This window comes from Oryzias melastigma, linkage group LG21 (genome assembly GCF_002922805.2).
Source record: "Oryzias melastigma strain HK-1 linkage group LG21, ASM292280v2, whole genome shotgun sequence".
NCBI classification, from domain to species: Eukaryota; Metazoa; Chordata; class Actinopteri; order Beloniformes; family Adrianichthyidae; genus Oryzias; species Oryzias melastigma.
Window position 1 is genome coordinate 21,503,785 of NC_050532.1, and position 18,093 is coordinate 21,521,877.

The 18,093-nt window shown below is 37.2% G+C and overlaps 2 protein-coding genes across 2 annotated transcripts in view; both read right to left on the reverse strand.

The window, feature by feature from the left end:
- The window catches only part of LOC112154831 (MORC family CW-type zinc finger protein 3), a 13,405-nt gene extending 7,261 nt beyond the window's left edge, over positions 1–6,144 (reverse strand). Inside the window, exons 1-15 of the mRNA XM_036209637.1 lie at positions 5,907–6,144; positions 4,369–4,441; positions 4,121–4,253; positions 3,626–3,852; positions 3,352–3,508; positions 3,058–3,193; positions 2,775–2,903; positions 2,566–2,685; positions 2,389–2,486; positions 2,091–2,198; positions 1,893–2,021; positions 1,200–1,274; positions 1,080–1,122; positions 793–890; positions 512–602 (exon numbers count right to left, since the gene is read on the reverse strand). Of these exons, the coding sequence (XP_036065530.1) occupies positions 512–602; positions 793–890; positions 1,080–1,122; positions 1,200–1,274; positions 1,893–2,021; positions 2,091–2,198; positions 2,389–2,486; positions 2,566–2,685; positions 2,775–2,903; positions 3,058–3,193; positions 3,352–3,508; positions 3,626–3,852; positions 4,121–4,253; positions 4,369–4,441; positions 5,907–5,945 (1,656 nt within the window). The 5' untranslated portion in view covers positions 5,946–6,144. The remainder of the gene's footprint in view (positions 1–511; positions 603–792; positions 891–1,079; positions 1,123–1,199; positions 1,275–1,892; positions 2,022–2,090; positions 2,199–2,388; positions 2,487–2,565; positions 2,686–2,774; positions 2,904–3,057; positions 3,194–3,351; positions 3,509–3,625; positions 3,853–4,120; positions 4,254–4,368; positions 4,442–5,906) is intronic.
- A 2,145-nt stretch (positions 6,145–8,289) lies between these two features.
- Positions 8,290–14,652, reverse strand: casq2 (calsequestrin 2). Its single transcript, XM_024286719.2, has 11 exons — positions 14,142–14,652; positions 12,181–12,265; positions 12,012–12,112; positions 11,809–11,920; positions 10,386–10,459; positions 10,185–10,315; positions 10,065–10,110; positions 9,924–9,978; positions 9,151–9,251; positions 8,981–9,055; positions 8,290–8,730 (listed from the first exon to the last, which is right to left on the reverse strand). The coding sequence occupies exons 1-11, from the start codon at positions 14,376–14,378 to the stop codon at positions 8,500–8,502; spliced, it is 1,248 nt and encodes a 415-aa protein (XP_024142487.1). The 5' UTR covers positions 14,379–14,652; the 3' UTR covers positions 8,290–8,499.
- Between the last annotated feature and the right edge of the window lie 3,441 nt (positions 14,653–18,093).

Sequence of the window (18,093 nt, forward strand, 5' to 3'; positions counted from 1 at the left end):
CCAACGGGACCTAGGCAGCCAGACCGGCCGCGGCCCCCACCGATGTCTCAGTGGAGAACCCAACAAGCCAGGGGGGTGGGGGGTTACATTTTGAGGATCTTCCACTCATTGTCTGAGGGGAATCAGAGTGGATGTACTTTCTGTATGAAAATGTCACATTTGAGCGCTGATTGGTTGAAAGGTGGGGTTCATGCTCCCCTTAAAGCCGACATGTCTATGGGATTTTAGAGGATTTATTATGGCGTGGCGATACCTTCAGCATGTTCAAGAATAATTAACAAACTACTGTTAACTAAATACTGTATGATTAGACGCAAACTTTTGTTAACAGCTGTTACTCTTTCACAGCAAAACACTTCTCCTCAAGCTGTCTAAAATCTTGTTGATCCTTACAACAAGAAGAAATTTGTGTTTGTTTTTTTTTTTTTGGAAAATCGTTTATTAATGCGGCAATTAAAACATTTAAACAACAGAGTTAAAAAAAACTCTGTCACACTAGGAGATGATGTACCTTCTGTGTTTTCTGTTTTTTCTTCTTGTCTGCCCTCTTGCTGTTGCTCCAGTATTCTTCCAGTTTTATTCCTAAATTGTTCATGGGTTTTCTGTTTGGAGAAGTAAAGCTTGTAAAACTTAAAAAAAAAAAAAAATCTCACAAAGAGGAAAATGTTAAAACCGGACAGTTAATTTAACAACTTCCCTCAGACAGATTGATCTGGTCAGATAGTATGAATATAAGTCGATTCACCAACTAAGTTGATTAATCATCACACCGCTAACAATTTCAGTTCATACCTGTACTTATCACACTCCACGAAGCTCTGTTTGTTGTGCGTCGGATCCAGGAAGTCGCATTCTGTGATCCCAATGACTCCGACACCCGTGTCATGTGCCTGTAAAATGCAGCAAATGCTAACATTTAAAAACCATCACAAACAAAGTAAAAATACATATTGTTGATCCTTACAACAACAAGAAATGCATTTTGCATTTTTTGGGGGAAAATCTTATATTAATGCCACAATCAAAACATTTAAACAACAGGGTTAAATAAAACTCCATCACACCAGGAGATGATGTACCGTCTGTGTTGTCTTCTCTTTTTTCTTCTTGTCTGCCCACTTGCTGTAATAAATAACTTTTAAAAATGAGTGCAAGTATTTTATTTTGTATTTTCCTTCTGAAAATGAAAACTTCCTCACTGTTGCTTGTTGGTTTTGGGGTACAGTGGTTGGCCATCGTCATAGTCTTCAGGCTCCTCGTCTATATCGCAACTCCTGCAGGAGAAAAATGAGAAAAACAAATACTGGGAATGCTTTTACAGTAGATCAGGGGTCTGCAACCTGCAGCTCCAGAGCGACATGTAGCTTTTTTATCTCTCCATGATGGTTCCATGGTCAAACATGAAATACGTCAGGAACACTGCTGATCCAGCCACGTCGACCGTTGGAGTCAGCAGCTCCCTTCTATTGGCTACCTAACCAAAACTATCAAGGTACAACTGCAAACTTAAATAATAAAATCCAGCAGTGTAAGACTATTTGTCCTACAGCAGTGGAGGACAAAGAGGTCCAGATGACCCCACTTTTAATGTAAACATACCTAGGAAATTAAAATGGTAAAAAGATTCATTGTTGGCTTTGATGTGAAAATATTTGGGAACCTGAATGGTTAGAAATTTCTCGTTTTTATATTAATGGGAGTTTCTGTCCTTCAAAAGTCTAAATAAGTTCTTGCATCTTTTTGCCTTAGTTGAAATCCAACATGAAACTTCTTTTTTGAAAGGCGAGTACCACCCATAGCTAATCCAATTAGAAGCAAATGGATAAAATTTAGGCTTTCAATGATTAAAAAAAAATTGCCAAAAAAAACAAGAGAACAAATATTTTTTTTACCAGAACTCAGGGTCCGGGTTCATCTGGCAGAACCATTTATCTGGCAGCTCATTGTTATCAGTGTCATCTGGGAGTTTTCGCCACTTCAGGCATTCATTACACTGCACCCAGTTCCGGTCTGGTCCCTTTCTGGGGAGTCAATTTGTTTAAATTAATTCAGATAATTTCATTGTCCACAGTCATTTCAACTTTACTTACATTGTGTCCTCCACTGGTATGGAACTGTTTGGGTCTTTATCTTTGTTCTCGTTCTCCCTATCCTTCCAGTATTCTTCCAGTTTTACTCCTAAATTGTTCATGGTTTTTCTGTTTGGAGAAGTAAAGTTTGTAAAACTTAAAAAAAAAAATATATCTCACAAAGAGTAATATATTGAAACCAGACAGTTCATTTAACAACTTGCCTCAGACAGATTGATCTGGTCGGATAGTATGAATATAAGTCAATTCATCAACTAAGTTGATTAATCATCAGACCCCTAACATTTTCAGTTCATACCTGTACTTATCAGACTCCGCAAAGCTCTGTTTGTTGTGCGTCGGATCCAGGAAGTTGCACTCTACGATCCCAATGACTCCGACACCCATGTTATGTGCCTGTAAAATGCAGCAAATGCTAACATTTAAAATCCACCACAAAGTAAAAAAAAAAAATGTACCTGTGGACGCTACCCACCTTGAGCTGGCAGCCCACACGCTCATAAGCTCTGATTAGCCTGTTTTTGTGATACATCATGACACCGTACTGATCTTTTGATTTGGTGTTGAAACCAAAAATTATGGGAACGCGTTTTCTCTAGAATAACATTTAAGGAAACAACATACAAACCAGTAAAAGAAACTTAAAAAAAGCAAAAGCAGATTGATACCTTCAGGCAAGGATACCAGGAATTTCGGGGTATAAAATTTCTTTCTTGTAGAGGCCAGGCTTTTAGCAATTAGGACTGTTTTGACCTTTTTACCACAAAGCATTATCTGCATCCGCGGTTTCCAGTACAGAATGCTGCAATAAGCCTGCACACAAACAGGAACATTTTTGATGCAGATTAATGTTTGTTTATTCATGGACACCCTTTCGTCAGACAAACTCAAGCTATGAAATTACAGAGACAAGCAAAGGGACAAACATCTAAACTAAACAAATCTGGGGAAATGTTCTGCTTCTTACCCGTAGAGAGTAAACAGTCTCAGGGATATAAGAGATCCTATCCCAACCTCTTGAATGGTCGCTGATTGCCTCGGAGGGAATTCGAATATCATAGCGATCTGTCTCAAAGTCGAAATCTGTTGCTTTTCCAGTTTTTCTGTTGAGAAACAGAGAGAATAATAATTTACAAAAAAAACATTTATGTTGTGAAAGAATAAGCTGCCATGTATCCCACAATTCTCAGTTTAGATGTATTACACCATGAAATTTCTTGCTTTCTTTTTACAGTTTTCTGGGGATAGCTATGTTTTAGACCTGCGCAGATTCCAAATGATGATTCTTGTGCCTGTTTGCTCCTCAGAGAAGGAAGATGTGATGGCATCCAGTTCAGCCAGAAGTTCCCCCTGTGTTTGGAAAAGAGAATAGCGCAGAATGTCCTGAAGACTGGCTCTGTGCTCCGCTTTAACCGAGAGTGAAGACAGTGAAGGAAAACGGTGAAGAAAATGTTGGAACAAACAGAAAAACAATGTGATCAATTCAAACCAAATCAATTCAAACAGCTGCCAAACATCAGGCAGATAAAGGATATAGCCACTCAAGTTCCTCTCTTCAATCCAAACAATAGGAATTTGAATTTGTTCGGCACCAATCTTTTCCAGGTAGGTCTGGGAAAGCATCCCGATACACATTCCACTCTCTGACCTGGAGAAGACGATGGCATCTTTTCCAAGACGCATAGATCCAGACTTAAAGCCGTTTCCGTACATCCCAATGGGCTCGTGTCCTTTAACTGCTGTCTTGTCACTGTATCCAAAACTAAAATGAGAACAAAAGAAATGTGTATATATATATATATATATATATATATATATATATATATATATATATATATATATATATATATATATAAATATATATTTTTTTTACAATGACTTATTACATTTCTAATTTAATATATTTTTTTCTGCTGTGTGTATTTTAATCAAATGGAAAAAAAGAAAGAACATTGTTTAATTTCAGAAATGTACAGGAAAGTTTTAAGACAGAATCCATTTTTCAAACCACAACAAAGTATAATCTGAACCTGAGCATCCTCTGCATAGTTTCATGGTCCAGTCCATTTCCATTATCCATGAAGGTGAGGCACAAGTTTTTTTTAATAAAAGTTTTATCAATCCAGAACTGTTTGGCGCTGACGTCTGGATCGTAGGCATTGTCTGTGAAGGAGGGATTAGTAACGACTATAAACATGATTATCATAATTCTTTTCTATATTTCTCATATAACCACATAATAGGTTACCTCACAGTAAACTTTATGATGATGACTCACCGATGAGCGCAGCGATGGCGCTGAAGGGTGATGTGTGGCTGGTGGAGTTGGAGTGGAGATACTTGGGTGAAAGCTGCAACAACAATCAGTTAGTTTGATTTAACATCAAACTTTAACACCAAATGAGATTTATTTGAAAAATTTAATGAAAAAAAATCTATAAAATATAATATTTTGCAAGACAGGCGTAGAATTTCACTTGTGTGATTGGGACTGCATGTAAATGTACAGACATTTTAAAGGTTTTGTACGTCTTAAAAGTGTTATGGAATTATTCAAAAAAAAATACTCAAACAAGTAGAGTAAGTTTTTAAAGATATTTTTATGGCACCTTTTATAGATAAAGACAATTCAAAGACATTAAAGACATTTAACTGCATATAGTAAAAATGATCAGAAGTAATGATAAATAAAACAGCAAGAGAGGAGTTTAAACAAATATCAAATGAATGAGATCCAACTTTTGTGAATTGGTAATATAGGAAGAAATTTGAAATGTATTAATAATGCATCACAGATCTTGAACCCTCCAAACATTTAACCTACAGTAGGATGATTGTATTCACATGTATTTACATGCAACCACCACAAAAACTAATAGAAGTTCATTAACCTTAATCCTTACTGTAACCCTAACCATTCCTCTGGGTCTGGGGTGTCCTGACCCCAACCTTTCACGAAATAAATCTGGCCAATTCCACAGTACCACATAAAATACACAAATACACAAAATAAGTGCGGCTAAGAAAAAAGTTAAACACTGACTGCACCTATTTAAGAGAATTACGTGCAAATAGTCATTTCCTTGTACATTAAAGCAAAGCAGTGTCAACAGTCCCTGTACACTTCCTCAAAACATTTACATTAAACTACAAAGCAGTATCAGTAGTCCCTGTACACTTCCTCAAAACATTTACATTAAAATGCAAATCAGTTCCAGATAAACACAAAATAGGTTTCATTTCTAAGATCCTCTTAAATGTCGACTAGTATGTATTTAACTCTGTTAAAGATACAGAAAGATGATTTTATGGTGTTCATAACAGAAAAACTCTTGTGATACTATAGGAATTGAAAGTAAAAAAGAACAAATGACATGTAAAAGTTACAAAGCATTTTTGTCAAACTGATGTATACTAACAAATAATTTAATTAATACACAGTTGTCTTTATGTCAGTAGAGATATTAAAATCAAGAAACTGATTTTATCTTGTGTCAATTTACTCCAATGGTGAGTTTTTAAATCCCTGCAGAACCATTAAAAACTGACTATGTAAAAAGCATTTACTGTATCAAAAGAATATGTAGTTTCCCTTTTACAGTCAATATAAAAACAGCACAGCCTGGATTTATTTACAAAAATCAAATGTTTACATTTTTGGGTAACTAACATCCTAAAAATAAAAAACCTTATTTTTTCCAAGGTGATAAACACCTCCAGCAGGGTAGAGTTTATAATTAGCGTATTTCTGAATGTGAACACAACTTTTTTCCATTTTAAGGTCAAACTTATTAAATCAAAGAAAATGAAACTTACTGTGCTCAGTGGGACCTCGCGAGCAGCCTGTGCCGACATGTTTGCAATGGAACGGAGACGTGACGCTACTGAACTAACCCTCTCTTTATGAGATCAAATGTTATACTCCATTCCTGTGAAGTCGTGATTGGCTAGGAGCTGGTGCTGAAACAAGATCCTCCTTCTCATTTTATAGTCAAATGTTGTGTGACTTTACATGGCATAGCAATAAAACTTTTTTTTTTTCTTCCAACTTTGTTTATTCATATACAAACCAAATTAGGGTGAGCAAACATTTGAAATGAGTATAAAAAAGAACAAAAATGGCAGAGTGTACAAAAAATAACAGACACAAAATTAGGTAAGGATGCCAAGATACATTTTAAAATAGCAACAGTTTTGATATATTAATGACGTTCAAAATGCGTTGAAGTCACTTCAAATAATCAGGGAAATAAATCAAAACGATATTTAACAAAGAGAAAGTGTTTTTCCATTTACATAAATTAATCACATGTTTGACCAAAATAATATCAGAAACTTTCTGGTCCAGGTCTTCCATAAAATAGAGATCAGGTAAAGAAAAAGAGGGAATATTGAAAGTTTTGAGTGACAACCAACTATGAATATCAGACCAGAATATTTATATGTGTTTGTAACTATAAGAGAAATATTCTAATGTTTCAGTTTCAGATGACATTATTTTAAAATGTGTTTCTTTCATTTTAGTTGATAATGGATGTTTTACAAAGAAAATGATTGATTTCTAGGTCACGTCTACTATTTGTATCAAAGTTGCAGAAAGTTTTTTGCTTAAAGGTTAGAGTTTTTAATTTGTTATTGCACTTTTTTTTAATCTTTTATGGGGATATCATTAATGGTCAACGGTTTAATTGCATTATATTGTAATATATTGTGAATGAGATTTAGTAAAGGACTGGGAATTGTTTTACAGACTTTGTTATAACAACCACTCAAAACCTTAATTTTGTATTTGGTCACAAACCTGTTTTGTAATAACAGCATATCATCAGTAAACAAAAAGCACAGCATTATCATAGCAATCTGATTTAAACATCTATTTCTTGTTTTCAAAACAGTGCTATGTGGGGAGAAGTTGGGGGTGAAAAGCATTTTCCCAAACTTTAACATTTTATTTTTGTGTTTATAATAGTGATCTGTGTTGAAGTGTTCTGTTCTCTAGTTCCTAGTCGTCTTCTGGTATGACGGTAAATCCTTAGTAAAATGTAGAATGCCTGAAAGTATACTTGAGTAAGTTTCTCTCATTATCTACGTCTCTCCATCTTTTTTTTTTTTTTTTACCCTGGTTAAATATTTTCCATATTTTTTTTTTCTTTCGCTTCTGTTTCTATAATTTAGATCACCCAATCTGTGTGCATGCTCTCTTGGTGCAGATATAACCTAGTACACCATACAGCGCACACTCTGACAATAAGAGCACCACCGCCATCTACTGTAGTGGATATGCAATTACATTTTATTGTAGTACATATAGAATAGAGAATAGAATAGAATAGAATAGAAAATACTTTATTAATCCCTTTGGAGGTCCTCAGGGAAATTCAAGTACCAGTGTCCGTACAGCAGTAAAAATACAAAATAAGTAAAATAGAATAACAAATGAAGTAATAAAATAAGCGAAATAAGTAAAATAGACTGAATATAGCTAAATATACAATAGAAAAAAATTATAAATAATGAAGAGAATCAACATTGCACCATACCCTGAGTGTATGTACATATTGCACCTGTTGCACCTGCATATAAAAGAACATTTCATCCCACTACTTGAGAAGAAGTGGTGTGCAGTGTTAAAGCAGCTTTTTGATGTTGTTGACCTGTTGTGACACATTTACCTAAAGTCATTAGTTGGTGCTTGTTTATGTTATGTCAATTTTCTTATAATTAGAAATATTTCAATTTATTGATAAACTGGCCAAAAAAATGTAATTGTAGTCAAATTTGCTTTTTTTATTTTGTTTTTTTTATGCTAGATTTGGACTTCATACCATATCTTCTCACACATTTTTAAGTTTGCATGACTTCAAAGTTTTTTTTACCGGTAGTACTTTTTACTCTTTGCGGGTATTTTTTATTTTTTTAAAATCCCTTTTAAATCTTTTTCATGCAAGGTTTATTGAAGAAAACCTGAACTTATCATTGCTGAATCAAATTAGAAGGGACTTCTTCATGCAGCATCTTAACTTTAGGGGATTGTTGCTTATTAAAGGAAGTCACCATGACAACAGATCCTCTGATTCTGTTTCTGTCATGTAACTCTTTAAGAATCATCAGGACCATCCATGATGGTCATTTTATGACATTTATTCCACAAATCCAAAGTTCAAATATTTTGTTATTCAAGAAAACATGAACAATAATCTATTATTTACTTATTATTTATTTTTTGTCATTTGTCACTTCTGTTCCACATAAAGCACATATTTTTATTTTATCCCCAAATCCGTTCCAGATTATTTACAGTCAAAAAGGAACATTTTAAATAATATATTTCAGATTAATCAAAATGATCCATGAGAACACATCAAAAAACAGTCATTCAATTCTCAATGACAGATTAGAAAATAGTTAATTAGTCGTCATCATCTTCCTCCTCCTCATCATCCTCTTCGTCATTATCATCTTCTGCATTTTCATCATCCTCTTCATCATCTTCTTCATCGTCATCCTCATCATCTTCTTCTTCATCATCATCATCTTCAGTGTTGACTTTGCCTGAAAGCACATCTTCAATCCAGTCTTCCAGCTCTTGAGGTGTGGGCAGGTCCTCCTCATCCTCCATTTCCATCCACACACTGTCCGCCTGCACAAGTGCACACACACAAACACAGAGAGAGGTTACTCTATTAACACCTGAGGCGTCGCTCTCACGCTTAAACTCAAAATCTTTAACATACTGTAACTTTTTAATTGTTGACACGATCACCGTAGATTCTAAAGTATCTACTGGAATTACGTCGATCGTGATAACGGTTGAAAAATTACAGTAAATCAAACAACGCAAGCACTGGAGCTCCGGTGTTAGACAGACTGCTTTCTCCAGACTGACTTACATCTGTCACATTGATGACTCCGATCTGTGGTCTGAACAGGTCCAGTTTGAAGGTCTTCTCCCAGTGAGGAATGAGCTGAAACAGCAGAAGAAGAAAAGCAAGATCACATGTGGATGAGAATGTCAGCCTGCTTCTCTGTTCATCCATTTATAGATGAATGTCCATCTGACCAGAGGGAAGTCGTCAGGATCGATCCAGATGATGCTGAGGTTAGGAATGTGAGTGTTTTCTCTGGCCACCTCCTTCAGGATCTCTAAAAACTCATATCCGTCTGAAAGACAGACAATGAAAACAGCAAGAACCTAAATACCTTTTCTAAACAAGTCAAAAACAAACTTTTCTTCACCAGATTTATCAGGGGTGTGGGGGGGGGGTCAATTTGACGATATTCTGCGATATTTAATTTGTCGTTACTTGTACTGATTTGAAAGGCTGACATGACAATATTTAATTATTCATAAGCGTCCTTCAGCATCTTACTTTTGTTTTCCACCTAAACCCCCGACTGCGAGTGTTGTGATCATTAAATAAAATTAATTTGCCTATTTTACAGCAATGAATGGTATGTTAATATTCAGGTGGAGTTTTTCTCTAATTTGTACTCTTTAAAAAAAAAAAAAAAAGAAAAAAATTGTTATTGGGATATATTATGATACGTATCATGTGACACACATCGGAATATTTATCACATTGTGAGACGTACCGGGATAAGTATCGTATCATGAGACGTATCATGAGAGATGTATTTTATTGTAAGACATGTATCAGGATATGTATCGTATCAGCAGACTCTTGCAAATACACAGATTTTTAGCTGAAATACTTAAACATGTTCTTTGTTAATCTTGTATAGGAGTTTTACACGAGTACTTCTTTGATCAGTATTAAGCAGAATTCATGCAAACATCATCAAGCTGCTTTCAACAGCATCACACATTCTTACCTGGATCTTCTTCCTCTGCAAAAGCCACAATGTGGATTCCTTCTATGTCATCCTCCTGAATACAGGTGAAAAACTATTTATGCTTCTGCATTTGGTAAATAAAAACCAACCAAAATGATGCTCCTGCTGTTTATTACTGACCCATGTCTCAAACATGTCCTCTGCACGCAGCTTTCGCAGGGTTGGTCTGCAGTCACACACAAAAACAAACGTTTATTTCTACATTTTAAGGAGAATTTGCTGGATTTGCACATGTTTTACCTTCTGTGCTTGTTGATGAAGTCGACCAGTTCCTCCTCAGAGTGAGGCTTGCCTGGGATGGTGACGGGCTCCTCCATGAAGGGCTCATAGAAGTCGACCTCATTCAGTTTCAGAGTCAGCTCTTTGGCCACCTGCAGCAGCAGCAGACAAGCTCAAAAATACTGTTGAGGCAACGGGAATGCTGGTGAGTTTGTTACCTACTGATTTATCAAATGTGGCAAAGAACTTAATGTAGGGCTGGAAATGCTCTGCGGCTTCTTTAAACGCATCATAATCTGAAAAAAGGAAACAGAGTTTTCTGATTGTATAAGAGGTTTTTATTTTGGGTCACATTAATTTATTAGGAATAATATTTGTGGGATGTATCTTTATGAGTAAACTGGAGTCAGTTTTTACAGATCAGGTGGGATGTAATGATATAATTGAATGACGATACAGATGTAAGGATCGGGGATTAAAATTAATATATTTTAAAGGAAAATGTGTTAAGTTGAACAGAACTTTATTTATTTATTTATTTATTTTACAGATGAAAAATTCGCCTGTCTCGGCACCTCAACAAAATAAGAACAAGTAGTATGAACCACAGATCACTAATTAGCCAATCACAAACAGACAAACAAATAAATTAGTAATTTTTTGATTATAGAGTGATGAAAGGATGTATTCAGACTGGAAAAGTCTGTCGATCTAGATCATGTCCAGAATTTTGTTTTTGGTCTGCATTCAAACTAACTTTCTTGTTTCAAACCAAAACTTGTAAATAAAACCACATGACTAAAGAGCTCTTCGGTCATTGGCCAGGAAGTATGAGGGCGTGACAAAGCAACAAGAGAAATAATAATGGAAGTCCTGCACTTTGCAATCTTTGTCGGGATAGTTCACTTTTTCAAACTTTATATTTCGTTGATCGATTTTGAACGTTTGTATCAACATCGGGTACAACAGTTTTTACTGCTACTTTGGTACGGTGGAGGTATGATACAAGGCGGTTACTGAAGAGAAGACCTTGAAGATACATTGTGTTTATGACATGTAATAGATCGTCTGGAAAACAGTGTGAGAAGCAATGTTGTTTTAATGAGCCTGCCTTCAAATTTCAGTGATTTGCTGTGTCTCATCGTTGCCCCGCTACTCTGTTTACATCCCCTAATGCCCGGCTACGGTGGCCATTTGGTTCAGTTGTTCCTCCCCGAGCATGGAGGCTATTCAGAGTGAGGAAACTCCGAGTGAACTGGGAGCTCAGTCCATTTGGAAGCGATTCAAGACCACTTCAAAAGATGGGTCAGAGAGCGGCTCCTGGCCCTGGACCAGAGTCCGCTCGGGTGCATTCAGACCTGAAAACGTGTTCTGGATATGGGCTGAAACAAACTCTGGTTCACTTTAAGCTAGGGGGTGTCAAACTTTAGACCTGGGGGGCCGGCCTCCTGCAGGTTTTCCAGAAATCCTGCCTTATCTGCTGTTGATTCCGTAGATCAGGAGCTTCAATGACAGGTTTGTTGGAAAACATGTAGGACAGCGGCCCTCAAGACCTGGATTTGGGCACCCCTGCTTTAAGTGAACCAAATGTGTCCAGTCTGAAAACACCCTAAGAGATGACAAAAAATCCAATCTTTTCACTCACGCTCAGACTCTTCGCTCTTGAAGTAACCGACGAGGCGGATGTCAGCCTCCATTCTATCAAAGGCTTTGAGCTCCAGACTATTTTCCAAGACTTCCACAGGCTCGTCCAGTAACTAGAGACAGGCAGACGGAAGCTGAAGCTCTTTAACTTGGTGTTCATGGCAACAAACAGCTGAGAATCCCTCTTGAAATAACTTTACTCACATCCAACAAGAACTCCACCAGGGTGTTGGCAGAGAGCAAACCATCAAACTCAATCACCCTGTCAGCCTTAAAAACATACACGCTTCCCTCCTCCTCCAAGCCTGCAAGAGAGGAAATCATCAAATTCTTTTCTGATGTCATAGACAAAAAAAAACGCATGCTAACTTACCCAGTTTCTTGGCCACCTTTGCATCTTTGAGTGCATCAACCATTCCAAACCCAATGTCTTTTTCCTCCATCACCTGAGCCACAAGCTGAAGCCAAAAGACACATCATGAGGTGAAGAAACATACAAACATTACAATTCTGGTCCCTAAAAAAGGAAATTAGTTTAAATAGAATGAAAGGAGTCGATGATTGTGAAGTGAACCTTGATTACAGCACATGACAGAAGTGCCCAGCCCGCTCACTCACAGCGATGAGGTTACATAATCCCAGTCCTGCCTTGTTCTAAATTTAACCATAGAAAGAAACCCCTTTACTGTATATAATTAATCTGGCAATTGTTGTACAGAAGAGCAGCTCTGGACGTGTGAGACCTCTCCTTTTACAGCACGGAGCACAAACCTGCAGGTTCAGCCTTCAATCATGGGAACTTTTCCACATCCTTCACGTGAAAACCAAACATCCAATAGAAACACGGGGTGGTTTTATTTACAAATGTCTAATGGAAACAAATAATACAAATCAAACTATATAAATAATAAAAATGACATCTACATGAGGACAAAAAATCATGAACATCGTTTAAGTCTTATTGTAAAACACTTGTGTAAAGCACTTATCGCATATTAATTTGCCTTAATTGAATAGAATAGAATAAAAATACTTTATTCATCCCAAACTGGGGAAATTGGCTTTTAAATTTAAGACTTACTCCCATGAAAATTGTGTTTTTGACATGTTTTTGTGACATTTTTCTGATGATGGGGAACAACAACTTAAGCTAAAAATGGTATTCATGAGTCTTTCTTTATTCTAATTTTGTAAATCTGGAGCAAATGAACAAAAAAAATGCTGTTTGAAACAGTGATGTAGAAGCCACTACGGCAAGCCACAAGCTCCATATTCCTCTCCATTCTGATGCAGACAAATACCATTGAATGTGAACGTCCACGAACGTCTTTTTTTTCCTCGTCTGAGCTGAGATCTGGATCAAAACTGTACGGCTTCAATATTGCTCACAATTTTTATTGCACCTGTAATGTTAGGCTAGGAGTGGTGAGAGCTGTTAGCTAGTGGGAGAGCAGATCGCTTACAACTCTGAGGTAAATTTCTAATGAACCCCTGCCGCTCTGCAGAAACTATGTCTTTGTAAACAGCACTTTTAAAAAAGTTAGGCAAGAAAATCCCATACTCGTAATTAAAAAAACACTGGGAATGCTTTGAAAATAGATTAAAAAATGACTTCAGTGGGACTTTAAAGCTTCATTGCCTCAGTTTGAACTTTAGTCCACTTTCTGAAACTTTAAAGCTGTTAAAAGTTAGAATGATCACTGAAGTTTAGGACCTTCTGACTGCCTCCACGAATGAGATACTTTCTTTTTGCTTGTATTTGTTCTCTTGTTTTGTGCAACCTCTATTTTCCTTATTTGAAACACCTGTTATTGATAAAAATAAAATAAAAAACTTTAATGACATCCAGCGTTTTTCCACTTCCTGCATCCCAGACAGGCTGTTGACCTATCTGGCTTCCATGGTTGCCCACCTGTGTTGTTTGAAGCATTTGAGGCTAATATCTGGACAGATCGCATTACCTCTAACAGGTCAAGCCGTGTGTAATACGAAACGGGGCACAGTGGAGTTGTTTTCTGCCGTGTGGCATTCAAGCAGAACGATTCAATTAATCAATTAGCTTCCAGCTGCTTTGCAGGACCAGAAAACAAAAGACCTTGTTTTGTCTAGTGCACAGCAGAAGGTGGTTGTGTCCTTGAGTTAGAAAGCGTGACATGCAAGGCTTATATTTGTACACCAGGACATGTACTTCTGTGGGGATGGAGTGTTGAATTAGGCCAGCATAGTCTCAAATGACTGGAAAAATGTCATGCATTCAACACAAACATGTTTTAGGTCAACCCATTTGTCAGATTACTAGCGCCAAACTCTGTTGTTAAGCCAACCATACTTCACCTCCAGCACCAGCTCGGTCATCTGGTGTTTTTTTTGCTGTTCCTTGTTGTCTGGGATGGGTTCATGGTAGAAAAGGCAGAGCATGTCATGCTTCTTCAAGGCTCTCTTGTAGTTCTTGTCATTGATATCCAGAACGCGGTCCTTTCCATCATACTGTGGGAACTCCAGGCCCTTCTCAGCCGGCGACAGAGTCACGAGGCTCAGGCAGGGGAGCAAGAACAACCACAGGTGGAGCATCGTCTGCAGCAATCACAAAAGCGCCTGCGTTGGGGAGTTATGGTTCGTGAGAAGTAGTTAGTAAAACTTGGTCCGTGTGTACAAGTTCCCAAGCATCCCCAGAGAAATCCAACCACTTCCTCAGAATCCGAGTCCCCCTGTGAGCACTCCTTCCTGTCTTGACTCTGCGGACACAAAGGCAAAAGAGACGGTCAGGCCTTTGAGGGGTGGATACCATACATAGCTGCACCGCGGTTCCCCTGCCCATACAAGACAGGCCCATTTTTAGGAGACCAGTTGTTTGAATGCTAAAAATAAAATGGCAAGTGAGAAAGTGGAATAGCGAAGGATGACAGTCAGTAGAGCAGCGAACGGAGAGCCTCTAATGATTCAGTGAAGGAGTCAGTGATGACGGGGGTTAAGGGGAGGAATCAGATACTTTATTTTTAGATTATTTTACATCTTCATTCATTCAAGAAGTCAAAGCAGCAAGCATTGTGTTTGGTGCTAAAATGGGAGTGTGAAGCTCAAGGGATAAACTGCCAACAGGTGTGTGACAAGTACAAATCGGCTTCGACATTCTTACTAAAGAGTCCTGGCTTCTAATGCAGGCTTAAGTTGTAGACAGAATGTGTTGACTTCTGCCCATCTTTAAGACGAGGTCTTAAAGTCCCTCTATATCCTGGTTCATTTTAAAATAATCAGTCTTTTAATTGTGATTATGCAGTTTTTAGCCAAAGTCAAAAACCCTGAGGTTTTTTTTTAAGACACATTTTCTAAAAACACAAGAAACATGATTTTCTTTAGAGTGGGTCTTCAAAGAGAGTAATCATTTTCTTTCGTAAAAGACATACAACTGAGTTTTTGGTGTTTTTAACATGTTCTTGTAGCATTTTTCTAATAATAGAGGACATGTATTCAGAAGTTTTAGGTTTAAAACTGCATTTTGAGAGTATTTTTTGTTTAAATTGTTATGAATGACAAGCAAACAAAAAATTAGTTTGGGGAAGACCTTAATTATGACGTACGAATTACAGGCAATGTTGCCGATATTGATGAGTGTTTTTAAAAATGTTGTATAATAGATTATTTTTTTAAATAAACCATTTTTGTTAATTAAATGTATGATAAAACAAATGGCTGAGACTTTTGGCAAATATTTTTTTTTGCTAATCACAGCAGTCTGTGCTGATACATCAAATGCTGAACATGTATATTAATAATGGTATAATGACATTATAATAATAAGAAAATAGTACCTTGTGCAGAGAGAGAGAGAGAGATTTTTTTAATTCAAATAAAATAAAAAAAGACTGTAATGCAAGTGAAACCTGAAACAGTGCTAAACACACAACAGTAGTAAAACACAAAACTTGACCAGGAAAAACTGGCAAACCAAAATGTTACGTTCATCCATTTCTAATCTGCTGCAGTTCCACAGCTGTTCCTCTAGGTGGCAGCATAATGCAGTACATGGAGGAGCAACGTTCAGTTCTCGACTAACTGAGATGTTCTCCTCTGTCAGAAATACAAGAGCAAAACACATCCTGCAAATCTGTAAAATAAAGATTAAAATATCCCTCATGACACTTTTTTAACTGGACAAAGTTTCAGGTTTGACTCAGATGTGTGATGTAATTGAGTCTTGATCGTTTTTTTTCGACTCCATTACAGATCAAAATCAGATTCAGCTGTTTTGTGATATTAATTGGGATTGAGATGTCGTAAGGGTAGCCTAAACATAAAATGGTACCTCCACCACCCCTAAATGAATCCATGGAATGGCGTCCAACGTCCTTCAGGAAAAACTCTGGGCAGAATGAAATGAGTGATGTAGAGCTTTTTCATTGAAAAGATGATAAATCAGTTTGAGCTGCCATGCATGAGGATTTCAAATTCAAAGACTCTATTTATTAAACACTTTACAAGCGTAAACAATTAAAAAAAAAATCAAAAACAGAATTTTAAATCATAGTTAAACTTTAATAGGTTTAACATCCATTAGGATTCCTAAACTTTGAAGCAGTTTCAGTGTATTGGACTGTTTTTTTTTTTCTTTTTTTTTCACTTTAGGTCAAACCCTATTTGATTATTACCAGATATTTTTGGCTTTTCTGCGCAGTGTCAGTGGGTGGAGGGTATGATGAATGTAAAGTAAAACCACAAGAAGATGGAAGGGAATTTTCTCCAAAAAACATGAGCAAACACAGACATACAAAGCTGAAAATTATCTAAGGTTGTTATTATTCTAGCCTGGATAAAAGGTGAAGAAAAGAGCTTTGCGGGGGGGATTAACATACAGTTTTAAAAATGTCTTTAAAAGAAAACAATTTTACATTGTCCAAGTAAAATTCCACATTTTTGTGGACATTTTTTGGGCCTTTGTGATCCGGCATTATAAGACTGTGTTAAAAATTTCCACAAAAATCCCAGAATTTTCCAGAAATTCCCTATCCGCTCTCCGCTGGCTCAGTGGGATGAAATCCGGTTACAACACTGTTGAAACAAACAGCAGGAACCGGTACGTCCGATGCGCTCTCCCATGAGTGATACACAAACCACATCACCATGAAGAAAGCTTGTACCTTTCCTTTTACTCTGATTGATTCAGTTTGTGCAGCCTTGCAGATGGAACTACTTTCAGAAAAGCCTCTCGGGCAGTTTTTCAACCGACGGAGGTCTTCTGCCTCTTCTGGACTGGAGAGTGTTGACAGATATGTGGTTACGCGTCAAGTTTTTGGAACTGTAAAGAAAAATCTAAAGAAGAGGAAAAAAATATGCTAATTTCTATAGGTATCAAATTAGTTAAAATAATTACCCATGAACTGATTGGCAGATAAAAAGTAATAGTACACTCCCTGACCACTTTATCTGGTACACCTTACTAGTACCGGGTTGGACCCCCTGTTCCCTTCAGAACTATCTTAATCCATGGTGGCATAGATTCAACAAGGTACTGGGAACATTCTTCAGAGAGTTTGCTCCATATTGTCATGATAGCATCACACAGTTGCTGCAGATTTGTCGTCTGCACATCCACGAGGCCAATCTCCTGTTCCACCACATCCTGAATGGGTTCTATTGGGTTGAGATCTGGTGACTGTGGAGGCCATTTGACTGTTCATGTTCAAGAAACCAGTCTGAGATAATTCCAGCTTTATGACATGGAGCCTTATTGTGCTGGAAGGAGCATCAGAAGAGGGTACACTATGGTCATAAAGGGATGGACATGGTCAGCAACACTACTCAGGTAGACTGTAGCATTGTAACCATTCTCAGTTCGTACCAAGGGGCCTAAAATGTGCCAAAAATATATCCCTCACACCATTATTTTACCACCACCAGCCTGAACTGTCTAAGCAAAGCAGGATGAATTCATATTATCATGTTGTCGATGTCAAATTCTGACCCAACCATCTGAATGTTGCAGCAGAAATTGAGACTCATCAGATCAGACAAGGTTTTTCCAATCTCCTATTGTCCAGTTTTGGTGATCCTGTGAATTGTAGCCTCGGTTTCCTGTTCTTAACTGACAGGAGTGACACTCAGAGTGGTCTTCTGCTGCTGCAGCCCGTCTACGTCAAGGTTATAATGAGTGAATATTTGAGTTACTGTTTCCTTTCTGTCAGCTTGAACCAGTCTGACCATTCTCCTCTGACCTCTGGCATCAATAAAGCATTTCCGCCGACAGAACTGCTCTTTCACTGGATATTTCCTCTTTTTCTGACCATTCTCT

Excerpts from the sequence above, each read along its gene's own strand:
- casq2 (XM_024286719.2), bottom strand. The coding sequence starts at position 14,378 with ATGCTCCACCTGTGGTTGTTCTTGCTCCCCTGCCTGAGCCTCGTGACT. Across the intron at positions 12,266-14,141 it reads TGACCGAGCTGGTGCTGGAG|CTTGTGGCTCAGGTGATGGA; the intron begins GTGAAGTATGGT and ends TTTTGGCTTCAG. Across the intron at positions 9,056-9,150 it reads ATCCTGACGACTTCCCTCTG|CTCATTCCTCACTGGGAGAA; the intron begins GTCAGATGGACA and ends CTGCTGTTTCAG.